The 19,436-nt window shown below is 44.7% G+C and overlaps 1 protein-coding gene across 1 annotated transcript in view; it reads left to right on the forward strand.

Moving 5' to 3' along the window:
* The window catches only part of LOC147669056 (uncharacterized), a 139,706-nt gene that overhangs the window by 56,088 nt on the left and 64,182 nt on the right, over nt 1–19,436 (forward strand). The window contains exon 6 of the mRNA XM_086948256.1: nt 10,747–10,848. Within this exon, the coding sequence (XP_086804382.1) occupies nt 10,747–10,848 (102 nt within the window). The remainder of the gene's footprint in view (nt 1–10,746; nt 10,849–19,436) is intronic.

The following is a 19,436-nucleotide window of genomic DNA, read 5'->3' on the forward strand; positions in this document are numbered from 1 at the left end:
GGAGGGTCTGATGGGTGGCGGGAGCGGGGGTCCAATCGGCCGGCGGGGGCGGGGCCGCAGGGAGGCAGCAGCGGGAAAGTCGGGTGCGGGCAGGCGGGCGGCTCCGCAGCGGCTGGTCACCTGCAGCGAGCTGGTCACCTCGCAGGAGGAAGTAGCAAGAGGAGCGTGGGGGCGACCAGGCCTAGGCAAAGCTCAGTGATCGCTCCCTAGGTGGAGGCAGTGGTCCCCTTTAAGAAGGGAGCCGGGAGGGAGGATCCGCTGGGTGGCGGGAGCGGGGGGGTCCAATCGGCTGGCAGGGGGCGGGGCCGCAGGGAGGCAGCGGCGGGAAAGCCTGGTGCGGGCGTGGGGGCGACCAGGCCTAGGCAAGGCTCAGTGGTCTCAGTTGCCTTCCTCATATCAATCACGTCACCTAGGTGTGTCAGTGAGTTGCAGGCCCTCCTTCTTCAAGAATCTTTTTTCCAACTCCATAAAGACAAATTGGTTCTTAGAAGCAATCGTAAGGTTTTGTCCAAAGTGGTCTTTCCTTTCCACCTCAATTAGTCTATATTATTCCCAGTGTTTTCCCTCAACCTGACTCTGTCGCTGAAAGGGCACTCCACACACTTGACGTTAAGCGTGCTCTTTTGTATTACACAGTCAGGACCAAATCGCTGTTTGTATGTTTTTCCCAGCCTGATAATTCCATCCCATTTTAGAGGCAGTAATTGCCAGACCTGCTATACTGACACTAAACGCGCCCTACCTTCCCGCCCCAGGCCACACTCCTCTCGCAAACAGGGAGCTACCATGGCGCTCTTGGGCAGTATACCCTTTGCTGATATTGTGGAGCTGCTCTGTGGTCCACTCCGCACACATTTACAAAACACTGTGGACGTTCAGGCAAAGTAGCAGGCTTGCGTTGGTCAAGCTGTCCTCAAGACATTGTTTCAGACCTTTGCACCAAGCACTGTCTAGCCACCGCTTAAGGGTGTACTGCTGTACAGTCTTTGCGCAGCATGTGTTTCTACAGCCACTCATGCAATAAATAGAATATGTGCTTAGCCAGTAAGCATCTGTTCGATGCTTGTAGTGCTTTAGATTCACATGTGCCCACCCACCTTCCCGGAAGCCAGTGGGTGCTGCAGATATCTTTTAATTTCAATTTCTTTCTTTTCTACTTGAATGGTCACTTAACTTCTATACGCACTACTCCATACATACTCTCACCTGCTGGGCGAAAAGTAAATTAACAATGGAGTTTGTGACATGTTGGTGAGTGGCGCATTTACAGCGAGAGGAGTTACTGAAACCTCAGGACTCAAAAGCTTTCATCGAAGAAAAACAACTTGCAACATCTGACCCAAACACTAAATGGCAGGAGTATGTCCATCATGGGAATCTACAGCACTACATGTCAAGGATAGGTGCTTACAGGGTACGTTGCATTTTTCTTTCTGTATGTTACCCATATTTAAATATACAGATAGGAAACATGATGGTTTTCTGTCCATATTTATGTGTACAAATGTGTTCAAACTGAAAATCGGGAGCCCTAGTTATAATTATAATCCGCAGTGATTGGGTTTATGCCTCTCTGGGATATTCACTTATACCGGTATTCTTTTTTATAATCAGCAGTTATTGGCATTATGACTCTGCAATATTCACACATGCAAACACACATGCATACACACACACTTTGATCTGTTTTATAATCAGCAGTTAAGGGTGTTTATGACTGCGATATTCACACATACATTGATTTGTTTTATAGTTTGCAGTATAAGGGTTTAGGACTGTGAAAGTCACACCCAAACACTTTAATCTGTTTTATAATCATCAGTGATAAGCAGGAGTGCTCGTGTTTATGCGTCTGTGGGATGTTCGCCTACTCGTAGAACAATTGTATAACCAGCACATAGAAGGGTTTCTGTCGCATGATGAGCAGTCATGGTGTTTATGCCTAACTGGAATACTTGCCTACACTTAGAACTGTTTTCTCATTTCAGAGCTTGTAGTCGGCAGTGGAGGTGCACCTACTGGTGTTAATGCTGATGAAGAGACGCACGCCAATTTATTTATTTATTTATTTATTTTTAACATTTCTAAAGCGCTGCTTATACCCGTGGGCGTCTTGGCGCTGTAAACCAATTATTTGTAAATTTGTAAATGCCTCTGAGCTAATTGACTATTGAGTGAACAGCCAGGTTTTCAAAAGCTTACGGAATTGAAGGAGGGTGGGACTTCGCTTGATGTTAAGAGGCAGAGTATTCCAAAGCCTGGGGGCGGCCACCACAAAGCGGCGATCGCCCCAGGTGACAGTTTTGGTACGTGGGGTAACTAATTGGTTTAGGGTGGCTGACCTTAAGGCTCTGGAAGGTTTGTGCAATTGAAGTTGGTCTCTTAGAAACTGGGGGCCTTGGTTGTTAAGTGCCTTGAACACAATGCATAAAGCTTTAAATTGGATTCTTTTCTGCACAGTGAGCCAGTGAAGGTCTTTAATGCTATTGGAGATGGATTCAAATTTGGTTTTGCCAGCAAGCAAGCGTGCAGCGGCGTTTTGAATGGTCTGCAATTTGGTAATGACTCTGGCTTGGGCATTTAGGAAGAGACCATTACAGTAGTCCAGGGAGGACAAAACAAGAGATGTGACCAGTGTCTTAATGGCTGATTCAGGTAGAAAAGGGTGTATTTTCCTGATCATCTTAAGCTTTAAATGTGCCGAAGACACCGTTTTATTGGCATGGTCCATAAAATTTAGGGCGTCATCGAAGATGATGCCAAGGTTTCTGACTTTGGTAGCGGGGGTAGGAGGCATACCAAAGGTGTCAGGCCACCAACTCGAAGGCCATGCAGGCAGAAGGGTTCCAAAAATAAGTACCTCTGTTTTGTCAGAGTTCAACTTTAAACAGTTGGTTGACATCCAATCTCCTATATCTAGGAGTCCTTTCTTGAATTGTTCGGCCACTTGATCTCCGTCCCCTTTGATTGCCAACACTAGTTGGGTATCGTCGGCATAAGAGGTTAGGCTCATCCCATGTGCTTTGATGGTTTTAGCAAGGTCCGACACATAGATATTAAAAAGTGTCGGACTCAGGGATGAGCCTTGGGGGACACCACATGGGGCTGAGAGTTGGGCCGATTGAAAGGGTCCTAGGATGACTGCCTGCGTTCTTTTGGCGAGAAAGGACGCGATTAGATTTTTGGCAGTGTGACAGATTCCAAGACCCTCGACCCGGTCGACCAAGATGGTGTGGTCGACCGTGTCGAAGGCTGCGGATAGGTCTAACAAGACCAGAATGGCTGTGCCCCCCTGGTCCCTGATTACCCTGATATCGTCGGCCGCTTTAATCAGGGCTGTCTCTGTCCCATGGAATTTCCTAAATCCGAACTGGGTGTTATCTAAGAGCTGATGTTTTTCTATAAACTCGGAAATCTGGGAATTCATTGCTTTTTCAAGCACTTTCGCCATAAAAGGGAGGCTAGCAATGGGACGATAATTTTTTAATACACTTTTGTCAAGGGAGGGTTTTTTCAACAAGGGTTTTAGTAAGGTATTTTTGAGGGGGTCTGGATAATTGCCCGATAGAAGAATGGTGTTGCAGACCTGGGTGATTACTGGAATGATATCCTCCATAACCGGCCGGAGTACTGATATTGGGCAGGGATCGAGGGGTGATCCTGATTTGATGGAGGACAGTATGGCTTTTATGTGATCTGGGGTAACTGGTTGAAAGCTGGTGAATGTGTTTGCGGGGGGCGGGATAAGGAGACTGCCTGTGCGCGAGGGTGGATTAGAAGCGAAAGCCTGGTAAATATCATCTACTTTGGTGTAGAAAAACGAGGCAAGAGCATCACATAATGATTGCGAAGGAGGGGGAGTGAGATCAGGGGAGTTACCTGACAGTACCTTGGTAATTTGAAACAGTTGCCTACTGGAGTTTTTAGCGTTCTCAATTTGGTCGCTATAGTAGTCCTTCTTTGCTTTTGTTATCATGGCTTTATAAAGCGCCAATGCTTCTTTGTAGGCGTTTTTACTGTCGATATCGTAATTCTTTCTCCATTGACGTTCCTTATTGCGATTTATTTGTTTTTGTGCCCTTAATTTGTCATTATACCAAGGGGCAGTTGGTTTAGATCTATTACTGGACCGTTCTTTAGTGGGGGCTGATTGATTCGTGGCCTGGCCTACCCAGGTATAAAACTGCTGAAGAGCAGAATTAGGCTCCGGGGACAGTGTAGGACGGGTAAGTTCAAGTGTTAGTTTTAATTGGTCGTGATTCAAATTTTTCCAATCTTTAAAAGACTGTTTGGGCACGGGAACTGGTCTGTTACTGCACTGATTATGCGTGATTATTTTTGCAAAAACGACGTAGTGGTCCGTCCAGGGCATAGGCAGGATGTTTGTTATTTGCATGCCTTCAAGGTTTGAGAAAATAGGGTCCAAAATGTGGCCCGCTTGATGGGTGGGAGACATGACACGTTGTTTCAATCCTAAGGTTTGTAGATCAGATATAAGAGTGGCAGAGTCAGTTAAGTGGGTAAGATCTAGGTGAAAGTTTAGATCACCTAGAATTGTAAAAGCACTTTCTGTAGCTACAGATTCCATCATGGAATTAATACTAGATAGAAACGCCGTTTTGGATCCAGGGGGTCGATATATCAAAATCCCCTTAAAATTAAACTGGGGAGAAAAATTAATAGCAAATTGCAAGGCTTCACACGAGTTGGATGGGATGGGGGTTATTCTGACAGGGTAGGATTCTCTGGTTATTATGGCCAGTCCACCTCCTCTTTGTTTTGGCCTATCCTGACAGTAGGCTTTATATCCAACTGGGACTGCGATAGCCAGGTCAGGTTGTGAGGTACCGTCTGTCCAAGTTTCAGTAAGGAATAGTGCGTCTACTTTGGAATCAGTAATGAGGTCGAAAACTTCCTGCCTATGCTTTCCAAGAGAGCGTACATTAATGAGAGCTATGGATGTACTGACTCCTTCCTCCTGATAGTAATTTGTGGAACTGATGTTGGGAAGAGGAGGAATAGTGAAGTTACAATGAGAACATGTAATTGGGTTCTTGTAAATCTCTGAGAGATTAAAATGTGAACAACTAGTACTGGCAGGTGGCCTAAGAGCATGAAGACTTTGATTAGAGTATTTTATAACTGCTTTTGCCCTTTCTGCCCTTTGAGAGACAGGGATCGTGGCCCTCGGCCCGGTCCCGGCGCGGACGGGCGCAGACGGGCTTGCCTCTGGCGCGCCTCCGGCGCGCCGCCGGCGCGCCCGCTGCGCCCGCCCGCTGCGCGGACGGGATGTACCTCCTATTTTATGCATCGTGGGGGCGGGAAAGGCGGGATGGCTAGATTGCCTAGAGCGCAGCCCTTACCTCCTCTAGATGGCGGGGGAGGTGGGTCCGGTCACGTGACTGTGACCGAGTTAGGCAGCTCTGCTATCGGTGACTGGAGCAACGCGCTAAACACCGCGCTGGTCACAGAGGTAAAAAGCAGTTTTTTCTACAACCACTATGTATTTAAAAATACACACAAAGTGAGAGCCTTGTGCGCAGACTGTCACAATATCGGAATTATTAAAATGCGTGTTAGCATGTTAGCGTATATTTAAAAAAGTAAAGGATAGAGGAAGAGTCCTCCGGCTTCCGCCTCAGAGGAGAGCAATTTTACAAATGCAAGGTTTGCTGGAATGAAACAGATCGCCCCTTAAGTAATCTAAGATGGCGGGAGGGCTAGATTGCCTAGAGCGCAGCCCTTACCTCCTCTAGATGGCGGGGGAGGTGGGTCCGGTCACGTGACTGTCCAGGCCTTTCGAAGAAGAGAAAGCCTGTGCAGTCCTTCAGGTGCCGACATTGTGCTATTTAGATTTGATTCAATAATCTGTGCAGAAGACAATTTAGAAGTCTTTTAAATCTTGTATAGTGAGCGAGAACCAAGGTGTTCAATTGGACTACCCTTTTTAGTTCATACTTTTTTTAAGGTGATAATGGTTCTGATTCTCACACATCAGCCTTTAGGAACGACCCGCTTGTTAGTACCAGTGCTGCAATATATGAGAGGTTTAGTTAAGTGACAGAGGAGCTAGGGGCCAGTTTATAATTCCAACAGATAGCAGGTGGGTTTACAATTGGAGAAATGTTCCAGTCTCCTGGATGTGGCATCAGTGGTTTGTGCAGATGTGTTGTGTGTGCACCCTGATAGTTCAGAGCGCTGCAATGTGAAAGCAATTGGTGGATAATGTTTCTGTTTAAAAGCAGGCATTACAACTCTTTATAATCTGCCTAGGTGCTTAGGGGCTGTACTAGATCGAGGTGTCCAATGTCGGTCTGCCTAGGCCAGACCTAACCCACATTTTAAAATCATAATGAGGATATTAGGGAAATCTGGCATGGATTCAGCTCTCGGGGATCAGTGCTGCTCACCCCTCCTTCAGCTATAGGTGAAGGTCGCTGCTACAAAGAGGCGTTTGACTTGTTCTAGTTCGAAGAGATGATTTCCTGCTTTGTCCATCCTCACATGGATACTTCTGCAGGAGGGTTGTTCATGATGACAGTGACGCCTGTAAGGTATGTTCTTATTTGTTTACCCATAATAAGTGAGTTTGACAGTTTAAAAGATATATCCTTAACGAACAGCATATTCAGACCGCACCGGCATGTGGAGGTATTGCTTGAGAGCAAATATGGATAAAATACTTTTCCATGAAGAATAGCACACGATGACAACAGGCTACTTAATTCATATTACATTAACTCCTTTATGGAAAAACGCGAAACACAAAAATGTAGTGTTCCACTGTATGGTGGTCGCGTGTTTTGCCATATTCAACAATAACAATACTATATGGCAAGACAAGATTAATAGAAAACAGTAATCAAACTGTGAAGCGAAATGCTTAAGCAAGACTGCCAAATCCGGAAAAATATCTGACTGGCATTCTTTGAATTTTGTATTAGCAATAAAGAGGTTATTTTATTAAATAAAATCCCCAACACCCAAATTACAACGCTATAACCGCAGATTCTATGCGTTTATAACTAAAAATATGGCAGATCTTTAATTGATGAATAAATTGAATTCCAGCTGCCCATTTGAAAACCAACACACTGGTTACAATTGAAAGAAACCTACTTTAGGAACAAAGTCCCCAAACAGAACCCCTTGAGGGTTGGAATTATCACCTCAACAACTGTAAGTATGTCTTATGCAGACAAAGAAAAGATAACTTTAAATGTGAAGACGCTTATAATATACACAGGTCGTTTTTTTAATTTCCTTCTGTTTTCTTCCACACAGAAAAAAGACAATAAGGAGAATAGGTACCCTAAGCATTTCTTACATTATGCATGCTATCACAGGTAGAGGTACACTATAGTAGCACTAGCTGTTCGAAAAAGATCACCCTGCACGTTGATAGTCATGCTGCACGGTGATAAAAAAGAAAACACTGGTTTCTCCATATTCTCTCAATGGGCCATACACCTTCTGTATTGTCAGAAGCATGCTATGTATACTACCAGTTGAGGATCATGTAACTATGCACCTATATTTGTAATAACTTATGTACTTAATGCAATAATTGCATAACCTTAAACACCACCTAATCACGTTAGCAAAATTGATACACTAAATGTATTTAAATGTCCTGAACACCATGTAATGAACAAAATACTGTGTTACATCGTCCGTTTTCTTTACCTAACAACCTTGAGAAAGTCCCCTAACGACGAAACACGTGTTGGCTGTGACGTCTCCAGAAATTAAACAACACCAACGACAACCCTGACTAAAAAGGATCTGAATTATTTATGAATGTATGATTGCTGTATGGTGGAAACACATTTATACTACTTGAACTATAAAACGTGTGCTAAGGAGTCTTTAGCTGAGATTTGACATGTGTTGTGTGCATTCTTAAACATAACTGGGAATTCCAGTGTTTTCCACATTTGAGCCTCAAACACAACTTACCTTTTAACTGTGTTTTTTTTTTCCAATGAACATAAATATATGCACGAAGGTCGGATCCTTGGACAACAACAGCGCTCACTCCAAGGTGCTCAGTTAATTTATTAGTGCCCATTCACTATCCAATTTGGTGATGCGGTTGGCACTATGGCCTTGGTCATAGATGACATTGGCAAACAATACGTCACCATATATATTTACACCAATGTAAAACATTTGAAACATACGATGTGTCCATCACACGAGCAACCAGGGCACCATCTTGGAGTGTCCCTGATTCACCGCGCCAGATTACTTCTCCCCATCTGGGGGTGATCAGCGTTCATGTCCCATACATTTTCCACTGCATACTAATTTTGGTTAAAAGGAGGACTGCTGCCAAATCAGTCGATGCATTAATAGATCTGCCTTGTTGAGTACAGGGATGACTCTTATCATGCCCCGTGGGGAAGTCTGCTGCCTCTCTTGTAGGTGAAACTTAAGTTAATCACATCTTAATGGATTCAATGCCAGTCCATACTGCTGGCTCTATAAATATATGTGTGTGTGTGTGTATGTATACATACATACATGCACAGTGAATACAGTGTATATTGCTGATTCTTGTGGTTGACAAGAAAGCACTATGTGTTTTTAAAATACCCCTCACACACTATGAATCCCATAGTGTCGTGCTTCATCATAGGGGTCTTCCCGTCCCTCTACGGGGCGGGCGTGCTACAACCTACGAATTACGCGGGAGCACTTGTTGTTAATGAGTCAGGCTATGTGTGATGTGTAGAAAGAGTGAGTGGTAGGGGGTGAGAAAAATTATGTGAAAGAAATTAAAGTATTTAAAAATTCCCTGGCTAGTAGAAAAAAACAATTTGATTCACTTCTCTAGCTGGGAATATTAAAATGGGGTTGTGGTAGGGATATCCAGCGCGGTGCGGCCGTGGAAACCGCCGTGGCGGCGGTCGGAGACAACAAAACTCTTGTGTGGAAGGAAGAGAAGGTGATGTGGAAATAAGGAATGGTTGGCTGTGGAATGATGAGGGCAAAATGTAGGTCTTGAGCGATGACAACAGTGTAAATCGTGAGAGTTGTTGGAGGGAGGGGAGTGATGAGAATGTTGTGGAGATGGGTGAACAAGGGGACACTCCTGCATGTAACGGTATGGAGAACCCTGATATGGTTCCTGCACAATCTTCCCACACTAATAAGTGGGGAAGAGACCGTATGCAACCAGAACAAGTTAAGGATTTAGTTATGATTTAACAGAGATGACTGCCATGCAGTTGCTGTCATTATATTGCATTCTGCTCCTTGCTCAAGGAACACATTATATTTATAATTGTTATGTGTATTTTGTATTTATTGTTTTAGGGTTAGAACTTATTGGTTTATTTATTTATTTTGGTATATTTTACCAGGTTTTAAAGGAGGAAGATGTGTTGTGTTTGTAAGTGGCACGTGCCCTTAGTTGGTATTTGGAAGGGTAGTGGATCTGGATTGCGGAGCGGTTAAGGGGATCTTCTGTATGAGGCACTGACAACACTCGACAATGCTTTGCCTCTTTAATAATCTACTATTTAACTCACCTAGGACGCATGAATCTTTACATTTTCCTTGGTGGTGGCCAAGACTGGGCCCAAATAACACAGCTACCTTTATCACCAACAATGTTGATGTCTCCACTTTGTTTTTTGGGGACTTTTGTGTATCATTCGTGTTCGCAAGCCATGCCCCACAAGTGAGGTACCTTGTTTATCAGGAGAAGTGTGGCACACAGAACAGTGCAACAACTGTTATTATGAATTCATTGTCTCTCCATTATTGGCTTCCAAATGTGAGTGAGTGTGCAAGAAAGATCACGTTTTGCAAATTACCCTCTGAATCACATGATGTTGTGGGCAACCTATGCTCAGGCCTCTCCGAGTAACCACCATCCCTAGAATTAGTATCTGGGACACATTTAAAAAATGCAGAGAGGCCACTCATTTTTCATCCATTAATTTCCCAATATGAATTGAAGCCTGGTGGGTACACAGTGAAATATCATTATAAGCTGCAGCTCAAATGTTGTGGACAACCAACAAACGCTATATAAACCTACAACGAGAAGGGTCTAACGGACGTAACCATGTATTGCTTTTGTAAATTTGCAATTGAGGTAAACAATTACAGATGAAAATGTGAGCTATTTCTATTTTTCCATTATTTTTTATTTTAATAAAAAAAAATACCTGTTGCTGAATTTGTAATGTTGTCTAGTTTTCAGAAATGTATAGCTTTCCGGGTTCACCCATGGCCTTCACATCTTTCTCCACCGTAAATTGCAAGTATGTGGAAAGCACATAAAAAGGGAAAATGGACCATCCCTTGGAGAAGTTAACATACTGTGGTATTATTTTTTATAACTTTGGTTGTACCTGAATGCTGGGAAGTTACTGATCTTGCAATCCAAACCTTTTGTTGATGTCCCTTATTGCAGGGGGGAATGTTTGCAAGGCTTAAGTGTGAAGTTCCAGTAACATAAATGAAAGGACTTATCACAAAGGAGAGATTCTTAGCAGCAAAACGGCTAAAGGCGAAACCAATCCATATGTCTGTTTTCACATACGAAGTATTTATTGGTTATATATCATTGACTTATCTAGTGAACAGATATCTGTGTAATATAATTAATTCAAAATAAGAATAATGATAAATCATTTTGTGCAGATGAGTTAAAGGATTTAGAGCCTCAAATTATTCCATGTGATCTTACACACAAAAGTCTAAAGCCCGGCTGTTCTCTTACTTTGACAGGTCACGTGACTGCTAGTTCTGATGTGTTATTCATGGGAAACGAGTTCATGGTGGATACGCAAGTTCCATCTGTGAAGGAGCCAGGCGGCAGTCCCGGCACAGGTGAGAGATGCGTGTCACCTGCAGAGTGGATGCGTGCTAAGGTGAAGGTCCTACCAGATCCTTCTTGGCCCACTGAAGAGAAAGGTCTATCTCGCAGGCCCCGCAGAGCTGAGCGAAGGAGCATGAGGCCTGTAGCCCCTCGCTCAGACTGTACCTGAAGGAACACTTATATATAAACCTTCACTCCGCAGACTTTAGTGTATGTGCCCGTTCGCGCACAGGTCGCGTCTAGCGCTAGCCATGCTGCCTCTGATACCCAACTCCACTTAACCTACTCTAGAACCGAGCTACTACAGCTAGGTCAACATCCCCAGGTAAGTCATTCGCTGGGTCCCAACACCGAAAATTCTGGGGTACTGTCTTGCGGTCTGCTCAATGTCCGGTCGCTTTGTAAACATCATTTTGAAATTGCATTCCTTATTGACTCCTATGGGCTAGATAAACTTTTTCTCACCGAGACGTGGACCCGAGCAGATAGCGATGTAGAACTTGGACTGGCCTGCCCTCTGGGTTTTAAAATCATGCACTGCCCCAGGTTGGAGAACACAGGCGGAGGGATAGGATTCATCTTTAGAGACTCCTTGGCCTTCTCCCAGTTTGAGGTAAAAGCGGTCCAAGGATTCGAACTCATGGGCTTTTCGCTTAAAGGGCATAAAGGTGTTTTGCAATCTGGGTTGCTTTGTTATAGACCCCCGGGTAATGCACTATCCAAAATACTAGATTTGATTGATTTAATCTATGATATTTCCAATTCGCATGCTAGATTACTCATTTTGGGGGACTTCAATCTGTGGCCTAATGGGCCTTCAAATACAGCCTATAGAGAATTGTGCCAGGCCTGCAGCAACCTTCAGTTGCAACAGCTGGTACTTTCTCAGACCCACATGAAGGGTCATGCACTAGACCTGGTTTTTGCGGAAACCATTCAGGTGGTGATTAGGGATATAGTCATCCAATGCTGGACGGACCATGCTCTAGTCCATTTCTCCCTCTACCTTCCCGTTGAGTTCTTGAGCAAAAACGGTTCGGACTCCACCAAAGTTAGTAGGCAATGGTCCAAACTTCTGAACAACCCTGATCTTCCTCTTTTGCTTCCCGGAGGTTTTAATCTGAAGGAGAATGTGGAGGCGAGCTATTCCAGCTTGTGCCAGCAAATCACCAACTCACTGGATACGCTGGTTCCTATACGGAAATCTAGAGCCAGACGCAGGCCGCCCATGCCATGGTATTCGAACAGCCTTCTCCAATTAAAACTCCGGTGCAAACAGGCAGAAAGGGTCTGGAGGAAGTCTTATTCTGAGGCTGCTAACCCTATATAAACAAGCACTGCTGGACTATAAAGCCCAGATCAAGTGCGTTAAAGCAAAATACTTTGAGGATATGTTGTTGCAGGCATCTAATAAATCACAGACCTTATTCAAAATTGTTAATGACCTTTCTAGGCCGACCTGCGCAGCTAATAATATTCCAGCCTCACAGTCTCTCTGTGTCTCCCTAGCAACTGCATTTGAGGACAAAATTGCCAATATCCTGAGTGGTCTTTCTAACGTAGCACTCCTTGTCCCCAGTCCTCAGTTGCCCATGTATCGTCCTCTACTTCAGATGAGCCAGAAGATCAGGCAGGTCACCGGCGGCTGGAGAGTTTTACTCTTCCTCCGTTCGATGAGTTCTGCGTATTAGCTAATGGGGTGTCTTCGTGCTCTCCTCTTGATCCACTACCCCACAAACTTTGGAAATCTTTTCAGGGAGAACTCTTCCGCCCCTTATATTCCATCTGCCACCAGTCCTTAAGCACAGCCACGATCCCAGAATGCTGGATGTTGGCAGTGGTCGCCCCTCTCCTAAAAAAAAACTACTCTTGACCCCACCTGTCTGGCAAACTATCGGCCAATCTCGTTGCTTCCCTTCTCGGTTAAGATCATTGAAAAGTTTGTGACCCGATCTCTGTCCAGCTTTCTGGAAAGTAACATCTGTCTGGATGTGGCCCAGTTCGGCTTCCGGCCGGCTCACGGTACGGAGTCGGTGCTGGTGGTCGTGCTGGATGCTCTCCGCTCTCGTGTCGACAATGGTCGAGCAGCCTTTTTAGTGCTGCTCGACATGTCGGCCGCGTTCGACACGGTCAGCCACTCCATTCTTGTCAACAGGCTGGAGGAGATCGGGGTAGCGGGATTGGCATGGGATTGGTTGATTTCCTATCTCCGGAACAGACACCAGGTGGTGGCTTTACCACCCTTTCGATCAGGCATTAGGAGAGTGGGACAGGGTGTCCCCCCAAGGATCAGCGATCAGTCCCATCTTATTTAATTTGTACCTCCGCCCCCTGATCAGTCTGATCAAGTCTTTCGGCATCTCTGTGATTAATTATGCCGACGACACCCAGCTCATTTTCTCTCTTGAAGTAGAAGATGCCGTGTCCACAGAGACTTTCCACCGATGTATGACCGCCACTGCCGACTGGCTAAAAAACAACTCTCTCCAGTTCAATAGCTCAAAGACCGATATACTCCACTGTTCATTGGACCGTGCCCCGCGTCCTCTACCGGCAGACCTGGCCTTCTTCCTCCTTGGGCAATGTGGTGGCGGCGGACTCGGCCCACAATCTCGGAGTCATGTTTGGTCCTAATCTGCAGTTGGATGGTTTTGTCAACAAAACCATCTCTACATGTATGATGCTACTCCGTACCTTGCGGAAAATTCTTCCCCTGCTTCCGGCTCAGGGTAGGCCAGAGGTGGTGCGTGGTATTATCCTTAGTAGGATAGATTATTGTAACGCACTGCTTTTAGGGGCCCCCGGTACTTTGATTAACAAGCTGCAGCGTATTCAAAATATGGCCGCGAAGCTTGCCCTATCTAGACCGCGCACAGCTTCCTCCTCCCTCCCGCTAAAAGACCTTCATTGGTTGCCAGTTCAGCAGCAAATCTACTTTAAAGCATCCTGCTGGTCTTTAAGGCTTTGAATGACCAAGGCCCAGTCATGCTACAGAACCTCTTTTCATGGTACCATGCAGCGAGACCATTGCGCTCCTCCTCAGCATATCTTGTGGTGGTTCCGAGAATCCATAGGCGGATGGGGGGCCGGTCCTTTGGATATGCGGCTGCCAAGCTCTGGAACCCCCTTCCTCTGTCCTTGAGGAGTTTGAGAGCTTTTCCATCTTTTAAGAAGGGTTTAAAAACCTACCTCTTCCCCAGGACAGTATAATGACGTGATTATGTAGCTGGTCCAGTAGAGTCGAAAGTGCCAGGATGCCCTCTGGGTGACAGTTTCGCGCTATACAAATGTGCAATACATACATACATACATGAGGGAGACGGTTCATTGGTCACTAAAACAAATGCGTACACGCAATGGAGTCTATTAGATGCTGTTCAACTTGGGGTCATTTTAATTCCATGATAGCTGCTAATGACTTAATAGGAAGCCATAATCTATAACGAGATATGGAGTCAAATGGATTGTTAATTTTTATCTCCTGAAAGCGACATTACAACTCTGCTCATACTGCAGTACTTCACGTAATGAACTATCAGATACCAATTTTCAAATCCCAGAGAATTGACAACGTCCGAAAAGGCCCGTCATCTCTTACAGACGTTGTGATTGAGTGCAACTCTGTTGAAGGTGATCGTTTGGGGCTGGTCTCTTAAGAACCTGGCCCCGTGCACCATGAGTATAACTCAAAATCCTTAGTAAAAGGTTGGATGTGTTGACTCTTGAGAAGGATCAGCCTGTTGCCACTCACGGAGATCAGGTGCGCTGCGGAGACACTTCGCTGACGTGGAGAGGAGAAGTGTAATATTAGGATGACATTTATGATGGGTGAACCAAGTAATGGATCCAGTGAGCTGTTCAGGGCATTTAACAGATTATGATAACTGGATTGCTTCTGGACTGAACCATCTACTTAGAATAAGTCAAGGTATCAGAAAGGGAGACTAAACCGCCTGATAACCTACTGTCTGACAGTGAAGCTCATGACTGCCATGGAAACAAAAGGCTCCAGGTTCAGGATGACAAAAACCGCATCCTCTGCATCCATTCCTTTTAATATATGTATTGCTGGCATGCACCTATTATTTGGGGCCTTAACTAGCCATTATCTGCTCCTCAGTCCAGCATTACGTTGAATTACCTTTTACAACTGTTGGAATGCAATGCAATCTCTGCGAGCGCACAAACTAACCTAAAGCTAATAAGTTAGTAGTTAACTTCTACCAAGTTCCTTATTAATTCTTTTGAGATGCTCCTCAATCTGGGTGTGAAAAAGCGTGTTTAGTTTTTTTTGTAAAAGACTCCTTACCCACCAGCCTGGTTGGTGACTTGCTTCATCATTCCAGATACCTAGAGCATCAAGAGTGTACCTTTGTCGCCTAGTTACAGTTTAGCAGGTTTTTTTAAGGGGGGTGGGGTGGGTTTGATTATCTTAAATGAGAAAAAGAGGTGAATTAACATTTTCTTTTGAATTACCCAACCGTGTCGTGTACTTTAATAATGGCATCTGTAGACAAGGATTAAAAGCTGTGGTGGATGCGTTGTGAGAACCCAACGGACTCTCTCATTCTTGGTATGGGTCGACATATTTTTTTTTTGCTCCAAGATGGCCAACTGGTAGGGAGCTCCGTCTGAAGGCTCCCAGGGCTAGGGATCGCTATTGGCGCAAATCCTGTTGAAAGCCCAGCCATCACCCCCCCCCCCCACTCAGGAGAACGGGGGATAAACATAGGGGCAAACGCAATCGAATCTAGCGCCCCCAGCAGGATCGAGGACAGAAAAAGAAGCTGCAAAGCCTACCAGGACATGCAACCCACTCCACCTGCTCAGCCTACCTCACGAGCAACCCCTGCCTCGCACGGGTAGCACCTAGGTGGTTCAGTGGGGACAACAGCGCCACATCTTGTGCTGCATTGCGCACCTCAGCGCGGTCTGCTTCTGGGCATGCCTCATGCCGACGGGGAGTCCCGGGGTGTGGGGCTCCAGGGGAGAGTGCGGCTCCCGGCCATCTGGACTGCTGTTGTGAACGTATCTAGGACCCTATTTAAATATTCCCGATTTATGCCCTATTGTGGTTATAACAAATCATATCCTTTTAAAGGCATAAGAATCATATCCATATTTAGTCCTAGCCAATGCAGTCCAAATATTGCAACGCTACTCCCATAGACTCCTAGAAAGTACAACGCGTTCTTAAACAACCCAAGCCTCCAGCAGCCCGGGAATGCCCCCTGCTTCTGTTTTGATCTGTCCAAGAACTCCTTGGAGTCCTGAAAGAACTGCGAGTTCTTAGTGACGTCTTATGTCCAACCTTACGTCAAACTCGGCACCTTCCAGGTATAAATATACCAGCATCTGCCTTAGCAAACACACAGTGGTTTGGAGCAGATTGGCTATCTACTTCCCCAACGCCCTGCTGACACGAGTGCGGAAGGAAGCCGACCCTCCCATTGACGCACTGAAAGAGACACTGTCCTTTCTCCTGCCGAGAAATCCAGCTCCAGTGTTTCCAGTCACCCTTCCGGGTTGCTGGGAGATCGAGTCCTGAGAAAGAGATACAAGACCTCCTTCATTCTATAACCAAGGTACGGAGCTGATTAGATCATTAGAGAATTCTTAATTCAGATTCTTGGCAAAAACTATCTTAACTCAAACTACATCTCACTTACTCCTTCCCACGTACTAGGCTAAGGTTATGTACACCGGGGTAGGCGTATTTTAGAAACACCAGTTGAGTACGTTTAGTCAACTTTTATCATTGTATGTATTTTATCCGTTTTAAGTATCTTATGGCTCAGAAACCATTTCAATGCTATTACAGTATTATTTCATAATACTCCTTTTACTGTACGCACTTTACTTTATGACAAGTATTGTAATTGTGGCAATTCACTTCTCTTGCATGAGAAAGAAGACTGCTCAATAAATAACCACTTTTATTGAAAACGCCCATCTTTATATTTCTCTGCACTCCTGGTGAAACTAAGCATGCACGATTGACTGAGTGAAATAGCTATCTATTGTTTCCGCGACTCTGGAGATATACTCTTTATTCTGAAGGGAGCAAAGTTGTCATGTTTATGCGGTTGTCAGAAACTAATCCCTTCTTGTCTATTCAGGAAAGTTAACTCCTTCCTGTTCACTCGAGAACGTTTCTAGTGACCTCTGAGCCAGCTGGCACTCACAATTAAGTCTAATATATTCGATAGAGACCTAGTCGACCTCAGTCCTACGTCTAAACTATTGTTTATGTTATTCCAATGCGCAGAGCCTATTGGGAATATAGGAACTACACTACATGGCGCCCAACGTTTGGTAAGGCGATAATCTAACGCTAGATACTAGAGTAACTCAGTCGTGCTTTTCACACAGACCCGTTTTTCCCGTAAAAACTCCAATAGACGTCTGGAGTGGGTAAAAGGTTAATATCTGCCAGAACTTAGTAGGATGAGAATCCTATGTATTAGTTTTTGGTTTAGTCAACGTTGAAGGATACAGTGTTCCAAAATATTGTTCACCTAATCTTTGTTTCCTTGAAACTTACTCTGCAAACTTTGTCAGCAAAATGCCAGAAAGTGACGACGAAAGAGAGAGAGCTAGAATAGCAGCTCAACTTTAGCGGATGACACAGCTCTCCAAAATGATGACCCGGATGCTATAATCATTCCAGTCAATGTAAGGAAGAGTGTAACTTACAAACTCATAAATAATGGGGTATCATCAAGAGGTGGTACAGTCATATTTGTGGTAGAGGCCCATGAATATCGGCAGACAGAGGTATTCTATTCCTGGATACATTTTCCGGCAGCAAATGCCGTGACACACAAGTTCCACTACTACAAAATAGAGGAATCTCCAGAGGAATACGCCCCGTGCGAGGACGTTGAAATTCCACTAACTTACCAAGAGCATCAGCTCTGGTTTAATGGCGCCCTAAAACATCAAAATCACATTACCAGGCTCGGTCCACTAGGTAGACCAGAAGCCACATGGCCAGTTCTATCCAGCTACACACCACATCCGACATTGAAAAAAAGTCAGACAGAGAACTTTTAGTTCAGCTAAAACAATTAATTTAAATACATAGACAATTGATCCAATATGTCATGCGGACTATAACAGTCCAACCAGCAATAAGAATTCCACAGCACACCCCTCACCGGGGAACACAAATAAAATTACACCACAGACTATACAATCAGTCATTGGCAAATTACCCGCAAAATGGGAACAAATTCCATTCTGGTTAGCTCAAAAAATTACTCCGATAGAGGCAGTATTTCCTGATACTACACCTCATGACAAACACAGAATTCTGACAATCTGCCTACCAATGGGGATCGCACCACATGTGTAAGACTGTGACACTTGGGGAACGGTCTTTGCTTCAATATACACAAAAACGCATGGTGTTCCGTCTATGGCGGTTCTACCAGACGTACTAAGACAGATTCAAAATGAATACGGTCCAGAACCTGCTTTAACTCTAGGTATGAAGTTACTGAAAGACTTTAAGCAAGTCTCGGCTATATTACTAGCCAACATAAAAGGAGAAGCAGCATCTGTGGCGATCTGCCAAAAATTGAAAGAAACAGATGTAGCAGAACAACCTTTTGAACTTGCCAGAATAACTGAAAAATCCTATGAAGAATTAGGTAGAGATAGTTTGGGTGGGAAACCACTAAAACCACAACTAACTGAAAATCCTGAAAAAACCTTTATCAAGAATAATCTCAATACTCCAAAAAAGAGGGGGGAGGGCGAAAAACAAATTCAGTTCAGAGGAAGGTCTCCTCAACGGAGAGATAGATCTCCAGAAAGAGGAGGCAAGTCTCCCCACAGGGAGCCCTCTGAAAAAAGATGCAACCTTAGAAATAGGGACAATTTAAGAAAACCTGACAGATATCAAGATATTGATACACGTCCCTCTCAATCTTTTCAGACTTCCTCACAGAAATCGGAAAGAAGAGGACGGTCAGAACACAAAGAAGAGCACGTCAAGTCCAAAGACAAGGAACCTGCTCATCAAAGTAAAAAATTACAATTTCCAAAAAAGAAGGTAGCTTGTATTAAAATAAAACATGCTGAGGATTTTGAGGACACAACTGAAAAACGGAGAATGGGCCTAGACAATGCTAGACAGCGCAGCAGAAGTGACCTCTGAGCTAGCTGGCATTCACAATTAAGTCTAACATATTCAATAGAGACCTAGTCGAACTCAGTCCTACGTCTAAACTATTGTTTATGTTATTCCAATGCGCAGAGCCTATTGGGAATATAGGAACTACACTACACTGCTGGGCGGGGTCGGGCGAACATCTGCCCTCGCTTTGACTGCAGCAATCTTGTCTCGACTGCGGCGATATTGTGAAGCCATCTGCTGGGTGGCCATCCGCCACCACTGCATCGTAAAGGTTCTGCTGAGTGGGCTGCTTCTCTCCGCACCTCACTGCAGCCTGGATATCTGATAAAAGTGAGCGTGAAGGTTATGGAAAGCCTGGCGGGAGGAGGGTGTGATTCCAGGCCCTCCTAGCTCTGGTGTGGAAGGGTGAGTGTAATGGGCCGGGCACTACAGTGAACCACCTCTTAGCTTGTTATT

This window comes from Lissotriton vulgaris, unplaced genomic scaffold (assembly GCF_964263255.1).
Source record: "Lissotriton vulgaris unplaced genomic scaffold, aLisVul1.2 SCAFFOLD_1037, whole genome shotgun sequence".
Lineage (NCBI taxonomy): Eukaryota > Metazoa > Chordata > Amphibia > Caudata > Salamandridae > Lissotriton > Lissotriton vulgaris.